Source organism: Hippocampus bargibanti, linkage group LG20 (genome assembly GCF_051943395.1).
Source record: "Hippocampus bargibanti isolate YZ-2025 linkage group LG20, ASM5194339v1, whole genome shotgun sequence".
Classification (NCBI taxonomy): domain Eukaryota; kingdom Metazoa; phylum Chordata; class Actinopteri; order Syngnathiformes; family Syngnathidae; genus Hippocampus; species Hippocampus bargibanti.
Window position 1 is genome coordinate 4209898 of NC_142753.1, and position 13498 is coordinate 4223395.

The 13498-nt window shown below is 42.6% G+C and overlaps 2 protein-coding genes across 4 annotated transcripts; both read right to left on the reverse strand.

Moving 5' to 3' along the window:
- Positions 1-4028: 4028 nt before the first annotated feature.
- On the reverse strand, positions 4029-8871 carry vps72a (vacuolar protein sorting 72 homolog a). 2 transcript variants are annotated; one of them, XR_016118655.1, is made up of 7 exons: positions 8518-8871; positions 8082-8234; positions 7693-7819; positions 7238-7414; positions 6681-6825; positions 4976-5975; positions 4029-4892 (listed from the first exon to the last, which is right to left on the reverse strand). XR_016118655.1 is itself a non-coding variant. In XM_089023630.1 (6 exons), exons 1-6 carry the CDS (start codon positions 8641-8643, stop codon positions 5588-5590), a joined length of 1116 nt encoding a protein of 371 aa, XP_088879756.1. In that variant the 5' UTR covers positions 8644-8871; the 3' UTR covers positions 4029-5587. The 2 variants fall into 2 exon arrangements, 1 of the variants encoding a protein (XP_088879756.1); XM_089023630.1 differs by having other exon boundaries at positions 4029-5975.
- A 180-nt stretch (positions 8872-9051) lies between these two features.
- Positions 9052-13498, reverse strand: LOC148882741 (leucine-rich repeat and immunoglobulin-like domain-containing nogo receptor-interacting protein 1). 2 transcript variants are annotated; one of them, XM_089023629.1, is made up of 3 exons: positions 12785-13498; positions 12644-12685; positions 9052-11442 (listed from the first exon to the last, which is right to left on the reverse strand). In XM_089023629.1, the coding sequence occupies exon 3, from the start codon at positions 11421-11423 to the stop codon at positions 9621-9623; it is 1803 nt and encodes a 600-aa protein (XP_088879755.1). In that variant the 5' UTR covers positions 11424-11442; positions 12644-12685; positions 12785-13498; the 3' UTR covers positions 9052-9620. The 2 variants fall into 2 exon arrangements, with proteins under 2 accessions (XP_088879755.1, XP_088879754.1); XM_089023628.1 differs by having other exon boundaries at positions 12644-13498.

The window sequence follows — 13498 nt, forward strand, 5'->3', positions numbered from 1 at the left end:
TCTCCCCGGAGGGCGGAGATGGGGCGTGAGATAGCCGGATAGAGGGTGAAGCGGGGTTGGGGGTTGAGGAAGCACCGCCTACGAGAGGCGATAGTCCACCCTGCGAGTGTTCTCCTCGAGCTGGAGGAACCCCACAGCGCCCCTTAATTGGGAGGAGATTGGAAGTGTGCGATAGAGCTCAAATTACAACACGAGTGAGTTTTATCCCCCACACAGACGTGAAAATCACTGATGGCGATTTATTATTTTGCATTTGTGAGGGAGAAACCCTTGTTTGACATTCAATGTCAACACAAATATGTTCGAACTGCCCTAAAAACAAAAGTGCAGAGTAGACAAGTCTAGTTGGCAATTATTAATGTAAACTGTATTTGTTTCGCACTTGAGTCAAATAAGCAGACCATTTGAATCAGGTATCACAGATGATAGTGGCTCTGAAGGACAGCAGTTTGAAATTTGTGACCTAAGCGCTCTAATGTAATTAGTGAATCTATGAAAATGGAGTGATGCACAGATACAGTGAGACCTCAACTTACACACACCTCAACTTACAAACTTTTTGTTTTACAAACGTCAAATTTCTGAAAATTAAACCTTATAATAAGCACTATTTTCATAATACACACCCACCACGGCTGGCGGAGTGATCTTCGGCGGAAGCACACGACCGAACAGCACCAGAGGTTAAGTTACCAACAGTCCTTACGGAAGGTGACTCTCCTTCCATAAGCCATCAACGACCATCAAAAAGGTAAATAAAACTTTATTTTACAGCACAGTTTATTTCTTTAATTAGTCGCCATGTAATGCGCGTCTCTTTCCAAACAGCAATTCCCTTTGACATTCGACCTCCAACGCCATTCCATCAAGCCATAAATGACCATCACAAATGAAAATAAAGTGACTTTATGATACAATGCAGTGTATTTCTTTCATTACAATAAAATAGCACATTTATCATACTTAAATTAGGTATGTTGTGTGTAGTTTTAAGGCTTATTTAGTTGAAAAGCATATTTTATGGAAACCCGGGAACGGATTATTCCCATTTTAATGGTTTCCTATGGGAATTTTTTTTTAGATACACACTTTTCGCCTTACACACTCTGTCTGGGAACCAATTAAGTCCGTAAATTGAGGTCTCACTGTACCTTTTTTGCTTTTTATAGAATTTGGGCCACAGCAGTTGAAAGAACTTGACTTTTGGAGTGCTTTATCTGTTAAGCCAGCAAAAAAAAGAGCATGAGAGCAATCACAACATGAACTCATTCACTGCCATTCACAAATTTATTCGGGAATTGAAAATATGACGTAGAGTGCCATTTCTGAATTTGTTCGGGTTTTGTTGTTTGGGTGCCGATAAAGTGCTGGCCATGGCCTCTGACAATATTTTTTTTTCCTTACACGAGGGGGCAGCATTTCCTTTTTTTCCATGTTAGCGCTTTGTTCAGCTTATATTTTGGACAGCCACCCTCATTTCAAGCTCAGAGAACTCCAAATCCATAGAATTTAGGAATTAATCCTAAAACTCAATATTCTGTGGGTCCTGGAATTCGAGTGACAAAAACCCTGGCACTGGAGTGGATATATTTTTGCGGACCTTCTAGCAGTGAATGAGTTAAATAGGAGAGGCCCAAGAATACATCCCTGGAGAACACCACATGGAGAAAAGAATGCACATTTGCGAGACAGTGACAATTGCTTGGAGCACAACATATCTGGTGACAGGTATGGTGTCAAATTTCACACCCAGCCCACATCCACTCACTCTGCTTGGCTGTGGATCAATGCTTTTTCAGATTGCCAAATATTTGCTGTTGAGCATTCATTAATTCACATGAAAATCGCTCTAAATACTGATACAATATATATTTTTTAAAAGCACATGTTGTATCAAAACTGACCTCCAGTGATTCCCATTTATCAGGCAATGTTGGGACGATGACTCAAATATTTGTATCAGAATTGTTCACAGGAAGGAGGAGTCTGGGCAGTTCTGTATAAACAGGATAATTATCATCATAATAATAACAATGAATGAAGATGGGTTTAATCATACTTAACAAGTCGACTTTAGATTGTCAGGAACATAATTTGACAGTGGTCGAAGCACACTCCTAAATATAAACAGCGACTAAGTGACACTTCTCCTTTCTTACTCTTTGCCTGCCATCTTCCACACAACATTGCCATGGAAACTGATAACAGAATCACTTTTCTGCAAAAAAAAAAATGAACAAGAACAAGAGCTCGGATGATGGGCAAGGGGGTATTTTTAGAAGTGGAAGGGTGCGCTGTGCGGACAGCACGGCCCACTACTTTCATCAACTTTTAACACACGTACCGATAAATCGTCAAAAATCAACTGACGTCTTTTCGTCCATGTTATCTGCATTTTTTTTCTTGCTTCTTAAATCAAACATCAGCTTTAAATCAAGCACATCTCCATGGAAACTGATAAAATAGCTTGCCTGTAAAAAGAAAAAAAAAAGTTTATGCATGGGCAGTTGGGGGATGGAATGTCCAGTCGAAAGAAAAAAAAAATCTTGAGGACTGGCCGAGACACGAAGCGAGAGACTGAAATCGCTTCTGACTGAATTGAATTTACAACTTGAAGTAAATTAAAATGGCTGTCTGGTGACATATTTGGTCGACGTTGTCATCAGTTCCCACGCAATACACAATCTAACTATAGGTCCACGAAGGCAACATCGGGCATGTATTGACGAGAGATCAACATGGGTTAGGATTGTAAAGGAGGGATGGGTGGCGGTGGGGGCTGTACATGAGAAGAGAGTACAGCACAGTACACCACCTACACTTGGTCGCCATAGCAACTGCCACACTGGAAGGAGAGGGATAACGCCGTTGTGCCAAGTGTTTACTCGTTTGGACGTAAGCTGAGCGTTGCGGTTGAAGGTGAAATTAAATAGAATTAAATGTGCTTGTGACAGGCGAAATTCTGAAGAGCCACGTGGCCCGTTTGTAAGGAAAAAAATCATTACACACAATGTTTCCCATTGATTACTTTAAGTAATTTCATCAAAATTGTTGTCATGACAAATTTTTTATTAATTGCACTAACTATGCTGAAGTCAAGTCACAGGTCACTGACGGAAGACCCAAATACAGTATATGTTGTATTTTTTTTCATCAGATGCAAGAAAACGTGCATTTCTTTTTGCATGAATTCCATTTTTGTCCTCAAACATCAGGTTTTCAAAATACAGTCAGACCTCAACTTACAAACACCTTATCTTACAAACATTTCGTCTTACAAACGTCAAATTTCTGAAAATTAAACCTTATAATAAGGACTATTTTCATAATACACACCCACCACGGCTGGCGGAGTGATCTTCGGCGGAAGCACACAACCGAACAGCACCAGAGGTTAAGTTACCAACAGTCCTTATGGAAGGTGACTCTCCTTCCATAAGCCATCAACAACCATCAAAAAGGTAAATAAAACTTTATTTTACAGCAGCTTATTTCTTTAATTACAGTCCTCATGTAATGCGCCTCTTTCCAAACAGCAATTCCCTTTGACCTTCGACCTCCAACGCCATTCCATCAAGCCATCAATAGCCATCACAAATGTAAATAAAGTGACTTTATGATACAATGCAGTGTATTTCTTTCATTACAATACAATAGCACATTTATTATACATAGAATAAGGTATGTTGTGTGTAGTTTTAAGGCTTATTTAGTTGAAAAGTAAATATTTTATGGAAACCTGGGAACAGATTATTCCCATTTTAATGGTTTTCTATGGGAATTTTTTTTTTAGATACACACTTTTCGCCTTACACACTCTGTCTGGGAACCAATTAAGTTCGTAAGTTGAGGTCTCACTGTATACTAATAATCATGTAAAATTTTGCCAAATATTACAATGACAAAAACGGTTCAGATATATTTTTTTTCCTGGAACGTCACAGTGATAAATGTTCAACTATTTTCAAATCCATATTGCGCAAACTTCAATGGGTGAAATTTAAAAACCAAGAAGGAAACAAAAAAAATGGTGTCGGTTGTCCTTTAATTCAGACATAGCACTACTGAAGGCCTAGAGATGAAATCTACACGCCACCACTGCATTCAGGTACACATAAATCCATCTCTGTTGTTTGTTGTTGTTGTTGTAGACCCGCATTGTTGCATTCACCCAAAATTAAGACACAACCAACCGATTTGAAATCCGCGTCCAATAAGTGCCAAAAAAAGGTGAACACCAACTGGGACAGTCATAGAAGATCCTCGTCATAGTCATTTGTGCACAAAAACTTATTTGTGGTTTGCAATGTTTTCCATTCACCTAATTGATGTTACGGCGCCACGCAGTTAGATGATGATGATAATTGCGCTGGAGCTGCACTGTCACAACACACGAATCAATTAGCCAAGCTGGGGGAAGCATTTCTTTTTGTTCTGTCACCGTGACGACACATGCTTCATCATCACCATCATCATTAACCATCATCTAAAGGGGAAGATGAGCTCACCTTCACATGCTTCACTTGCATCATGACAAGCGAGTGCCGGATGGGCAGAACGTTGACACGTTTGGCTCCGTAACATCAAAACAAATCATTCTAATCACTTTTTTTTTCACCATGGTGCCAGAAAATAAGAAAATACCTTTTATTTGGGGGGTAAGAATCCAGACTTCAGTGAGAGCTGTTGTGCACTGCTGGGAATATCAGAAACCTGAAAGTAACGAAGACCCTGCGAAACAAGCTTTATAGTTGCGTATACCTGGAGATGTCCCATGATGGTGACAAAGCGTGACTTTAGTTCAAATGAAGGTCCTCGATTCACTGAAATATTTTTTTGATGCCTGGCTCGAAGAGCATTACCAACAAGGAGCTTGCAGGAGATGTGGAAAGCTGTCAATCAAAGTAAACTGGATACGATTAAATTGGCATGGCAGAATTGAAGCAGTCTTTCGGTAAGTGTGCATGTTACATACCTTTAGCCTGTCTAATACGACAGTTGTGATTTGGGACTATCTTGAGAAGATTTTTGCTATTAGCAGCAGGCCTCGCTGGCGATGACCGCCATGGGAGTGCACACAAATCAGTTGTAGGGCCTTGTAGCTTGTAGCAAATGCTAAAAATATTGTTGTGAAATGCAAAGTAGGACCATCAGTCTAATGAATAGCATTTACGATACGATTAGATTATATGAATGACGACATCACCCCTTTCCCTCCAAAAAAAAATCTAATATTTTGTTTTGAAGGGGGAAAACCCCTCCACGAAATGTACAATGACTGTACTTGCTTTTTAACGCAACATTTATCATTGCATAATTACCCCGCAACCGTCAACTGCAGTCGTGGAAAACCGGAAATAACTCCATGATTTATTTCTTGTAGAAAGTTCATATTTTCACAGTACAAACATGAAAAGAACCCCCGCACCCCCAGAAAAATGGGGGAGAATGGGAGAGAGAGTCCAAAAGTATGCGTTAATGCACTCAATTTGTAGCTACAGTTCCAGGACTTAATCTCCAGAATGAACCCTCCTGTCCATTGTGCAGTTTTTAGAGTTTTCCCATGATGAAGAAAAAAAAATCCCATTTATGTGGCGACTGCGCTGTGCTTGGCTGCCATCCTGTGGCGCGCCGCCCTGGAGGCCGCGTCGCGTCCCTTCATCCCTCCCGACGCGTTGGGGAAGCCGTGAATGGCCACATACTTACGGTAGGCCTCGCGGATGATGCGGAAGGCTCTGGCGTTTGCGTAGGGGATGTCGGTGACTGGGTCCCGGTACATCGCCGTCTTGTGGGTGACGGGGCAGATTTCCTGAACGGGGACCTGCGGACTTGCCTGAGCGCTGCGAGAGAACGCACACTCAAACGCCTCGTCGTCGCTGAACGTCATGTAGGTGCGTGAGCAGAGGCCGCCGGTAGGCTGCTGAGACGGCGTGGCAGGATTGGGCGGCACCGTTGGAGCGACGTCTTGGTCCAAACTTAAGATAAAAAAAACAATCATTGTTTTATACTCATTTGATCAAAAACGTAATCAAAGTTGACGGCGCGGTGAGCCAACGTGTCTATGCCTATGTGGAACTGTCGCGGCTTGGAATTGAAGCGGATTTACGTGGGACAGAAGATGTGAGACAATATATTTTCGTCAATGGATGCTACTTTGTGTTTGCTTTCAACATTTAGCTTGTAGTAGACATGCAAATTTCACCATGATCCACTGGTGAAAAGGAAGCTTTGTTCCTCTCATCTTTCATCGAGAACTGCTACATACAACAAAGAGGGTGCAGAAAGTGCTTAAAATTGAATGACTGTGGGTGTCTTGTGTTGTATCACATATATAGCAGGTCCTGTATTTATTTTTCTACCTCTTCCATTCCTTTCCTTACTTTCATCACTTTGATGCATTCAGTGAAATGTAAATTTCTCCACTGCGAGACTAATAAAGGCTAATCCAATCAAAAGCAGGCATTTTTCAGCGTCATGCGCAACCTAATACTCCCAAAAAGAAATTCCTACAAATGAAAAATTACCGCAGTCAAATTACATGAGCAGTCATATTACTGTTTTTTTTTCTTATATGACGATATAAAAAGGGATTAAGCATTTAAAGCATCCCCTACAAAATTGCTTCTGGTGAGCAGATTAAAAAAAAAATCAGTTCATACAGGTCAGTGTTGCAAACATACCCTTCAACATCTACATTCTCCTCTTTGGGAAGTGACTGCGAGACGAGGGGCATTAGGACAGAGTGGTAGCGGATGGTGGGACCCTCAAAACGCCGCTTCTTGTGGACTTGCTTCTTCTTGTCCGCTTCTAGGCGCTCGTAGTTTTCTACACGAAGAATGAAATGTTGTAAATGGTCCTTCAAATGATGCTTTTCTAACACTAATTCCAAATTAAGAGTCAAACTTTAAATGAACAGAAACCACCAACGCAAAAATAAACAAATATTTTTAAATCTTAAATCTAGCACAAGATGGCAGCAAAGCACTACTTTTCTATTAGCCACTCTTCCTTTCGGCTTTTCTCTACAAGGGGTTGCCACAGCAAATCAGTGTCCTCCATCTTTAGAGGTTTGATCCGCATGTTTGATTTGGCCAAGCTTTTACATCGGATGCCCTTCCTGACACAACCCTCTGGGCTTGGGACCGGCACAAGCCACTACTGACAACAATTCAAGCCCCTCAACTTACTTCAACATAGCTCTGGAATTATTAAACAAACAAAAACAACAACTCGGTACCTAGTGAACGAATGTTGAGCTCTGCTGTGATCTTGGCCTCGGCCAGCAGTTCATCTTGGGTGAGAGGCCGGTCACGATGAGCCCCCCGACGGCGCCTAGGGGCATGCTGCCGCTCCTGCAGTCGCAGGTTTGTCTTGCGGGTGTGTTCGCTGGTGGACTGGCGCACTGACTTGCGGCCTACAAGAGAAATATAAAACCGTTAAAAGAATTTCAAATAGTTTTGAGAGGAGTTTTTCCAAAGCGCTGAGTTATCGCACATGTTAATTTTGTGAATGTAATTTTCTAATTGCACTGTAAGTAAGTAAGATGATGTTAGAACAAAAATCCTTGAATTACATCAGTTTGATTCACATTCATGTTTGTGTATGTGTACGGTCTGTGCTTGTGTGCAGTCAAACCATTCCATTTTTCAACAAGTGATAAGTCAATTTAGTAATTATCAGGCATGGCCGTACCACCATAGTCCTGAAATTCTTGAGGAATCCTCCTCTTGAGTTCCGCTCTGGGTTTCTTCTCTGTCTTTTTTGTGTCCTCTGATGGCCTTTTGGGTTTGGGCTTGGGTTTAGGCAACTTGATGGGCTCCTGTAGGGAATGCACAAATACACAGCATTAAATAGAAGTTTAAATAATTGTCACTGAGTGTTTGTCCAAAAAAGGCAAATAAACATGGAGATTGAAAAATCAACTGCTGCGCTCGTTAGAACATTGTTGCGAGCATAACCCATCTCTTAATGGAGCCGGAGTCGGAACTGAACAAATGACTTTCTGTTAGATCTAGTGCATTGTAGTCATGATGGTAGTACTCGGATGCATTTTTATTTTGTTTTGAAAATCACAGGTCCACCTTATACGCTTTGGTAACAACGCGACTCTTCCTCCGAGGGGCATCATCCTCCTGGGCGCTGTCAGGCTCGTCTCCCTCATCGATGTCAAAATCGCTGTCCACCTCGTCCTCTGTGTCCGAGTGATCTTCGTGGTACTCGTCGTCTCCTGATTCCTTGAGTGGCACGAAAAAAAAATCAAAAGTAAAATAGGTGTGAAAACATCATAAAGTTGGCTCTTGTTATTACTGTATGCTCCCATCCTATCCCTGTCAACGGCAGATACACTAAATATCCCCAGGGGGCGTGATTGAAAGTTCACTGAGTCGTAAAATATGCAGGGAAATGTTCGATGAATATCTGAAAAGGTAAATTGCATCTTTGCTGTTTCGGTTTCCCCGAGCGGTCCAGTATAACTGTGAATTTGCATGTACAGTGCACGTAGGACTAAAACCTTACATCGTTGAAGCCTCCATATGTGGTCTTGTAGAATTCGTCCTCCTCCTCGGCGTCCAGCAACTTGGACATGCGATTCCCCGCAGTCTTTCGGGGCTCGCGGTGAACTGCAAGACTCATTTTCTGCATTGAATAGCAAACAAAGCTAGCTACGCTAACAAAGCTAATCGCCGGCTGTGTTTTAATTAGTGCGGCGCGCTACCATCAAACGTATTTCTTAAAAGTTCGGTCTCTTTTCAAGGACGTAAACTATCTTGTCGAATCCATAAATAAGCAACAGTGTTTAAATAAGTGTTTTGAGTAGTTTTTAATGGATGAATGCGTCGAAAATCACCATGAAAGTTTTTAGCTAGCATTTGCCAGTTCTTTTCCGGTTTATCATATGTACATCCGGTACCGATAGCTTGTCGTCAAAATAATGATTCAGGGTTGATTTGCTCCGGTGGCCAGTAAAATGGCTTACTTTGTAAAAAATGTCCGCTTTCAAACAAAAAAAAAAAATAATTATCAAAATCAAATTCTATCCTCGAACTTGCATAGCTCGCGTATTTCCGCCGTGATAGTGGTGTGAGTGCTTTATTTTATTTTGAAATAAAAGAAAATGCGTCAATGAACTCACGAAATGACATTTTAAAATTTGATGATTAACTTTATTTGATTTGAAAGAATGTTGCAGGTTCGTAATATAATATACAAGATACAATTTTACATGCATTGTTGTATTGGCACCGACTGTTTTTTACATGCATGCTTAGCATGCTCTATAACAATGATGGGAAACATGACCTGTGGGCTACATACGATCCTTGTAAGGATAAACAGATCAGAAACTAATGTAAAACATTTTTTATAAATGTAAAGAAAAGCCAAGATGGTCTGAACTTTATTTGTGATTCATCAGAGGCATTTTAAATGGTGGCATTTATTTGTCCCACTTAATCTGAATCCTAACATGTGACTAATTAATTCTGAACACAACCACATCCCACTTTTTAGAGGTTGTGCACAGTTGTGGCACTCATTATTTCAGTTATTTTTGCATACTCCCTCCTTTGAAAAACCTCTGCGTACTGAACGATCAACTTTTTTTTTATTCGCGTCCATGTTTACATAAGCTTCATTGTAAACCTGCTCGTCTCCATGTAGTTGCCTGTGCCGCCATTCCTGCCGGTAGCAGCGCTATGTGGCACATATGCAATGTTAGCAGTGTGCTTTATCTGCCCTCTACCCTTACTCCAGAAAAAGATGGCGACAAAACACAGACCGACCGAGCTGAAAAACGACAGGAAGCCAATGGACGCCGCTATCAGGAGAGTCTTGACATCAAACGGTGGCTCCTGCGTGTCCGGCGATGAAGATGGCAAGGCGGCCAGCCAGCTTTTGAAGTGAAAGGCCTTGTTCTTTGTGAGGGTTCTGACGTGGAGCTCAATAGGCCGCGTATCATATCCCGCCGCGTTGGATGCCACGCAGCGGTAAACGCCTGCATCCTGCGGCTGGGCGTAGCGAACCTCCATCGAACCATTGGCGACTGCCCGTATCCTGCCAGTATCCATTAAAACTCTACGCTTCGGGTCAAGCCAGGTCACACACGGCTCGGGCTGACCATCCGCGTTACAGTGCAACATTGCCGTGTGGCCCTGGTCCACGCTTACCGCCCCAGGTTGCTGCAGTTGGACTCGAGGGGGCCGGCACATGAGCAGGTCGGCCAATTCCACAGCGGTGTAGTCCAGAAAATCCCATTGACCAAAAGCACCGCACGTCGGTAGGCTTTTCCCAAAGTCCAGGGACCAACGTCTTTGCGTTAGCCAAAGCAGGCGGCAGTCGCAGGATAGCGGGTTTCCGTCCAGTCCAAGATGTTGCAGGGTGTCCACTGAGTGAAAGACGCCCTCCTCCAGGGTACTCAGGAGGTTTCCCGACACGTTGAGCGAGCTCAGATGTGCCAAACCTTGGAACGCCGCCATTTTGATGCGCCGTAGCCGCCCCCCTACTAGGCGGAACTCTTCTAGCCTGAGGAGGTCCCTGAGCTGGTTGCCTTGGATGTAACCGATTGGGTTATAAGACAAATCAAGGTTTACAAGGTAGACAAGGTGATTTAAAGCAGCATAAGGAACGGTGCTTAGTTTGCAGTTTCGAATTGCAAGGGACGTGAGATTGAGGCCAACCAGGCTGTCTGCTGACAACGCCTCCAGTCTGGGCCAATCGGCGATGATGAGTTCCTTCAGATGTGCCAGGCTAAGGAAAGCATTGTTTGGCAACACGCTGGAATCAAGACGGTGCAGATGTAAAACGGCTAACCCGCCGAGGTGTGCAAAAGCCTCAGTGGGCACCAAGGTGAGGTTGGAGGCATCTAAGTGAAGCTGGCGCAGGTCGGATAAACCCGCAAAGGCCTGGCGGGAGATGAAGACAACACCGTTGTGCAGCGCCTCCAGGACGCGCAGGCCGGCTAAGTCTCCAAAGGTGAAATCCAGGAAGCCGAGGATCTCGTTGCGGCTCAATTCGAGCAGCCGGAGTCTCGACAAGCCGGCAAAAGCTCCGACTGGAAGTACCTTCAGGCGGTTGCGAGTCAAACGAAGATCCAGCAAGCTCCACAGGCCCACGAAGGCGTCGACGTCGACGTACGCCAAGTGGTTGTCGCTCAAGTCCAAGTCCTCCAGTCGTGACAAAGCCGCAAATTGCTCAGGCGCCAGAGTCCGAATGGCGTTGTGGCTCAGGTTGAGTCCGGTCGAATCAACCGGCAGGCGGTCTGGAACCGCGACGAGTTGAGCGTAAGAGCAGTTGACAGCGGACACAGTTGCGCCACAGTAGCAGCGGTGAGGGCAAGACCCCAACGCTTGTGAGGCCACCGCCAAGCCGGCAGTCAGAATGCAAAAAGCCCCCCACCGCAGCAAGTAATGGTGGCTTGCCTGCATGGGAGCAGACTGGAGGAAACTGCAGCAAAGTGAGAAATCATTGAGTTGACAAACATCAGTCACAACACAAACAGATTTTGAAAAATCTCATAAGATACAGTGGCGGGCCGTGGATTTCAGCGCTAGGCCTTCAGTAGTGCTACGCTTGAATCAATCCAGACTGAAAAAAAGTGTGGTGTGATTTAATGCAAGTCCACTAGAGGCTACCATTAGCCAGGAAATAACTGACCGACCATACTTGATGATGTCCATTTTTTTCTTGAAAAGTCCTTCTTGAAAATGTCTCCAAACAAATCCATTTGTTGTCCTCCATCAGCCATTGTTGTCTGACAAAACTGCTATTAAATCAACATGCAGCTCGCTACAGATACAGTGTGCTAGCTCTGGCCAGTATGCCCTTGTCACTAAGGGCTTGTTATCAAAGCAATATTCGCAAACTATGATTGGCTAATAAGTAGCCAATCATAGTTTGCAAAAACTCTGACGTTAACCAGTTGCTAACTCAAAATCTGATTGTTTAGAACAATAGTTCCATCCACATATTTGAAGCTCCAGGGCCTGCAGAACTGATTATGAAGGTGTGATTGGTTAAATGATTAAATATGAAAACACACATCTGGAAGCATTGCAACAGGGTAAAGTAATGAAAGGAAGATGCGAGACAATTTGGAATTATTTCATAAGAATTAATGGACAAAATATGATTCACATCAGTCCGTGATTCAGATAATTTTAGACCAGCAGAGAAGGCTATGCAGGCCTTGACGGTCCGCCACTGATAAAAAAAAACAAACGGAGCTAAATAAAAAAATTACCAAAATTGATCAAATATATTATTTACAATGAAACATTTCATTAACATTTTCATTTCTCATATAGGCAAATACCCATGTTGGCATATTTCAATAAATTACAAAGATAACCATACACGCAACACGTAACATTTTTTAAAAATAATTACAAAATATCAGCACAGTATTCGTTTTTTCGCCTCCCATGTCAAAAAAAAATAACTGTATAAAAGTTGTCATTTCGATGAAGTAAGTGCACTTTCTCTATACAATAATGTTAATAATCATATTTGACATTTTGAAAAATAAACCTTCAAATAGTGTTTTGTTGTTTATTTACATCAAATGTTCACTATCTCTGATGAGTTGAACGACAAAAAAAAATCAGAAACATCTAATAAAAACCTCAAAAATGATATTGGGACTCACCGATGGTTCAGCTTGGATTCACTTTTACGATGATGACTCCATCTTTGTGTTAACGCAAGGGTGAAGAAAAAAACATTGATAGATGAGGCTTTCTATACAACCGCAACAAATATGAAGATTTTTTTTTTAACAGGAAATCACCTTTAGTCCTGTAGGTAACGGCGAAACGAAGCGGCATCCTCATTGCAACGACAATGAAGAGGAAGTGAAGACGCTGGTTAGGTACATGCTGGCGGATTATATGTGGCAGCATGGTGGCCTCGATCCAAGGCTGGATGCGAGGAGGCAGGCGCAGGTCAGCCAGAATAGGAGCATTTAGACTTTACCACCCTCCCCCCAAAAAAGTGAACTATTACCTAGATTTACCCCTAAAAAACATGCCCCAGCTGTCAAAGTGGATCATATAGCCCTGAGGTCATAATGTAAATATGGACCAGAATTTCTACCCTGACTTTTGCCTATCTCCGAACCAAGCATGATGTCATAACACAAACCGATAACAAACAACATTGCTTAAAGGACAACCGACGTCTCCGGACAACTTGTGTCCATAATTTGTAAAATGGCTTCAAATGACTTATACTGGGCATATTTTAATAAGATTCCACAGCATATAGCTATATTTTACGTTTTAAGACTCGCGCTGAACATTCAGGAAGTCTTGTTTATGAGTTGGTGACGAGTGCGTACGTGACGTCAGAAAAGGACCGCCTCCTCACCGTTAAAAAAGACGCATTGTAGCGTCTTTCCAATACGTCAATGTATTTTGCTGTACTGTTTTTTTTTTTTTTTTGAAAACCATGTCTTACACCCAAAAGCCGCCAGCAGAGGGAGGCAAACTCCATGGAAGGAATA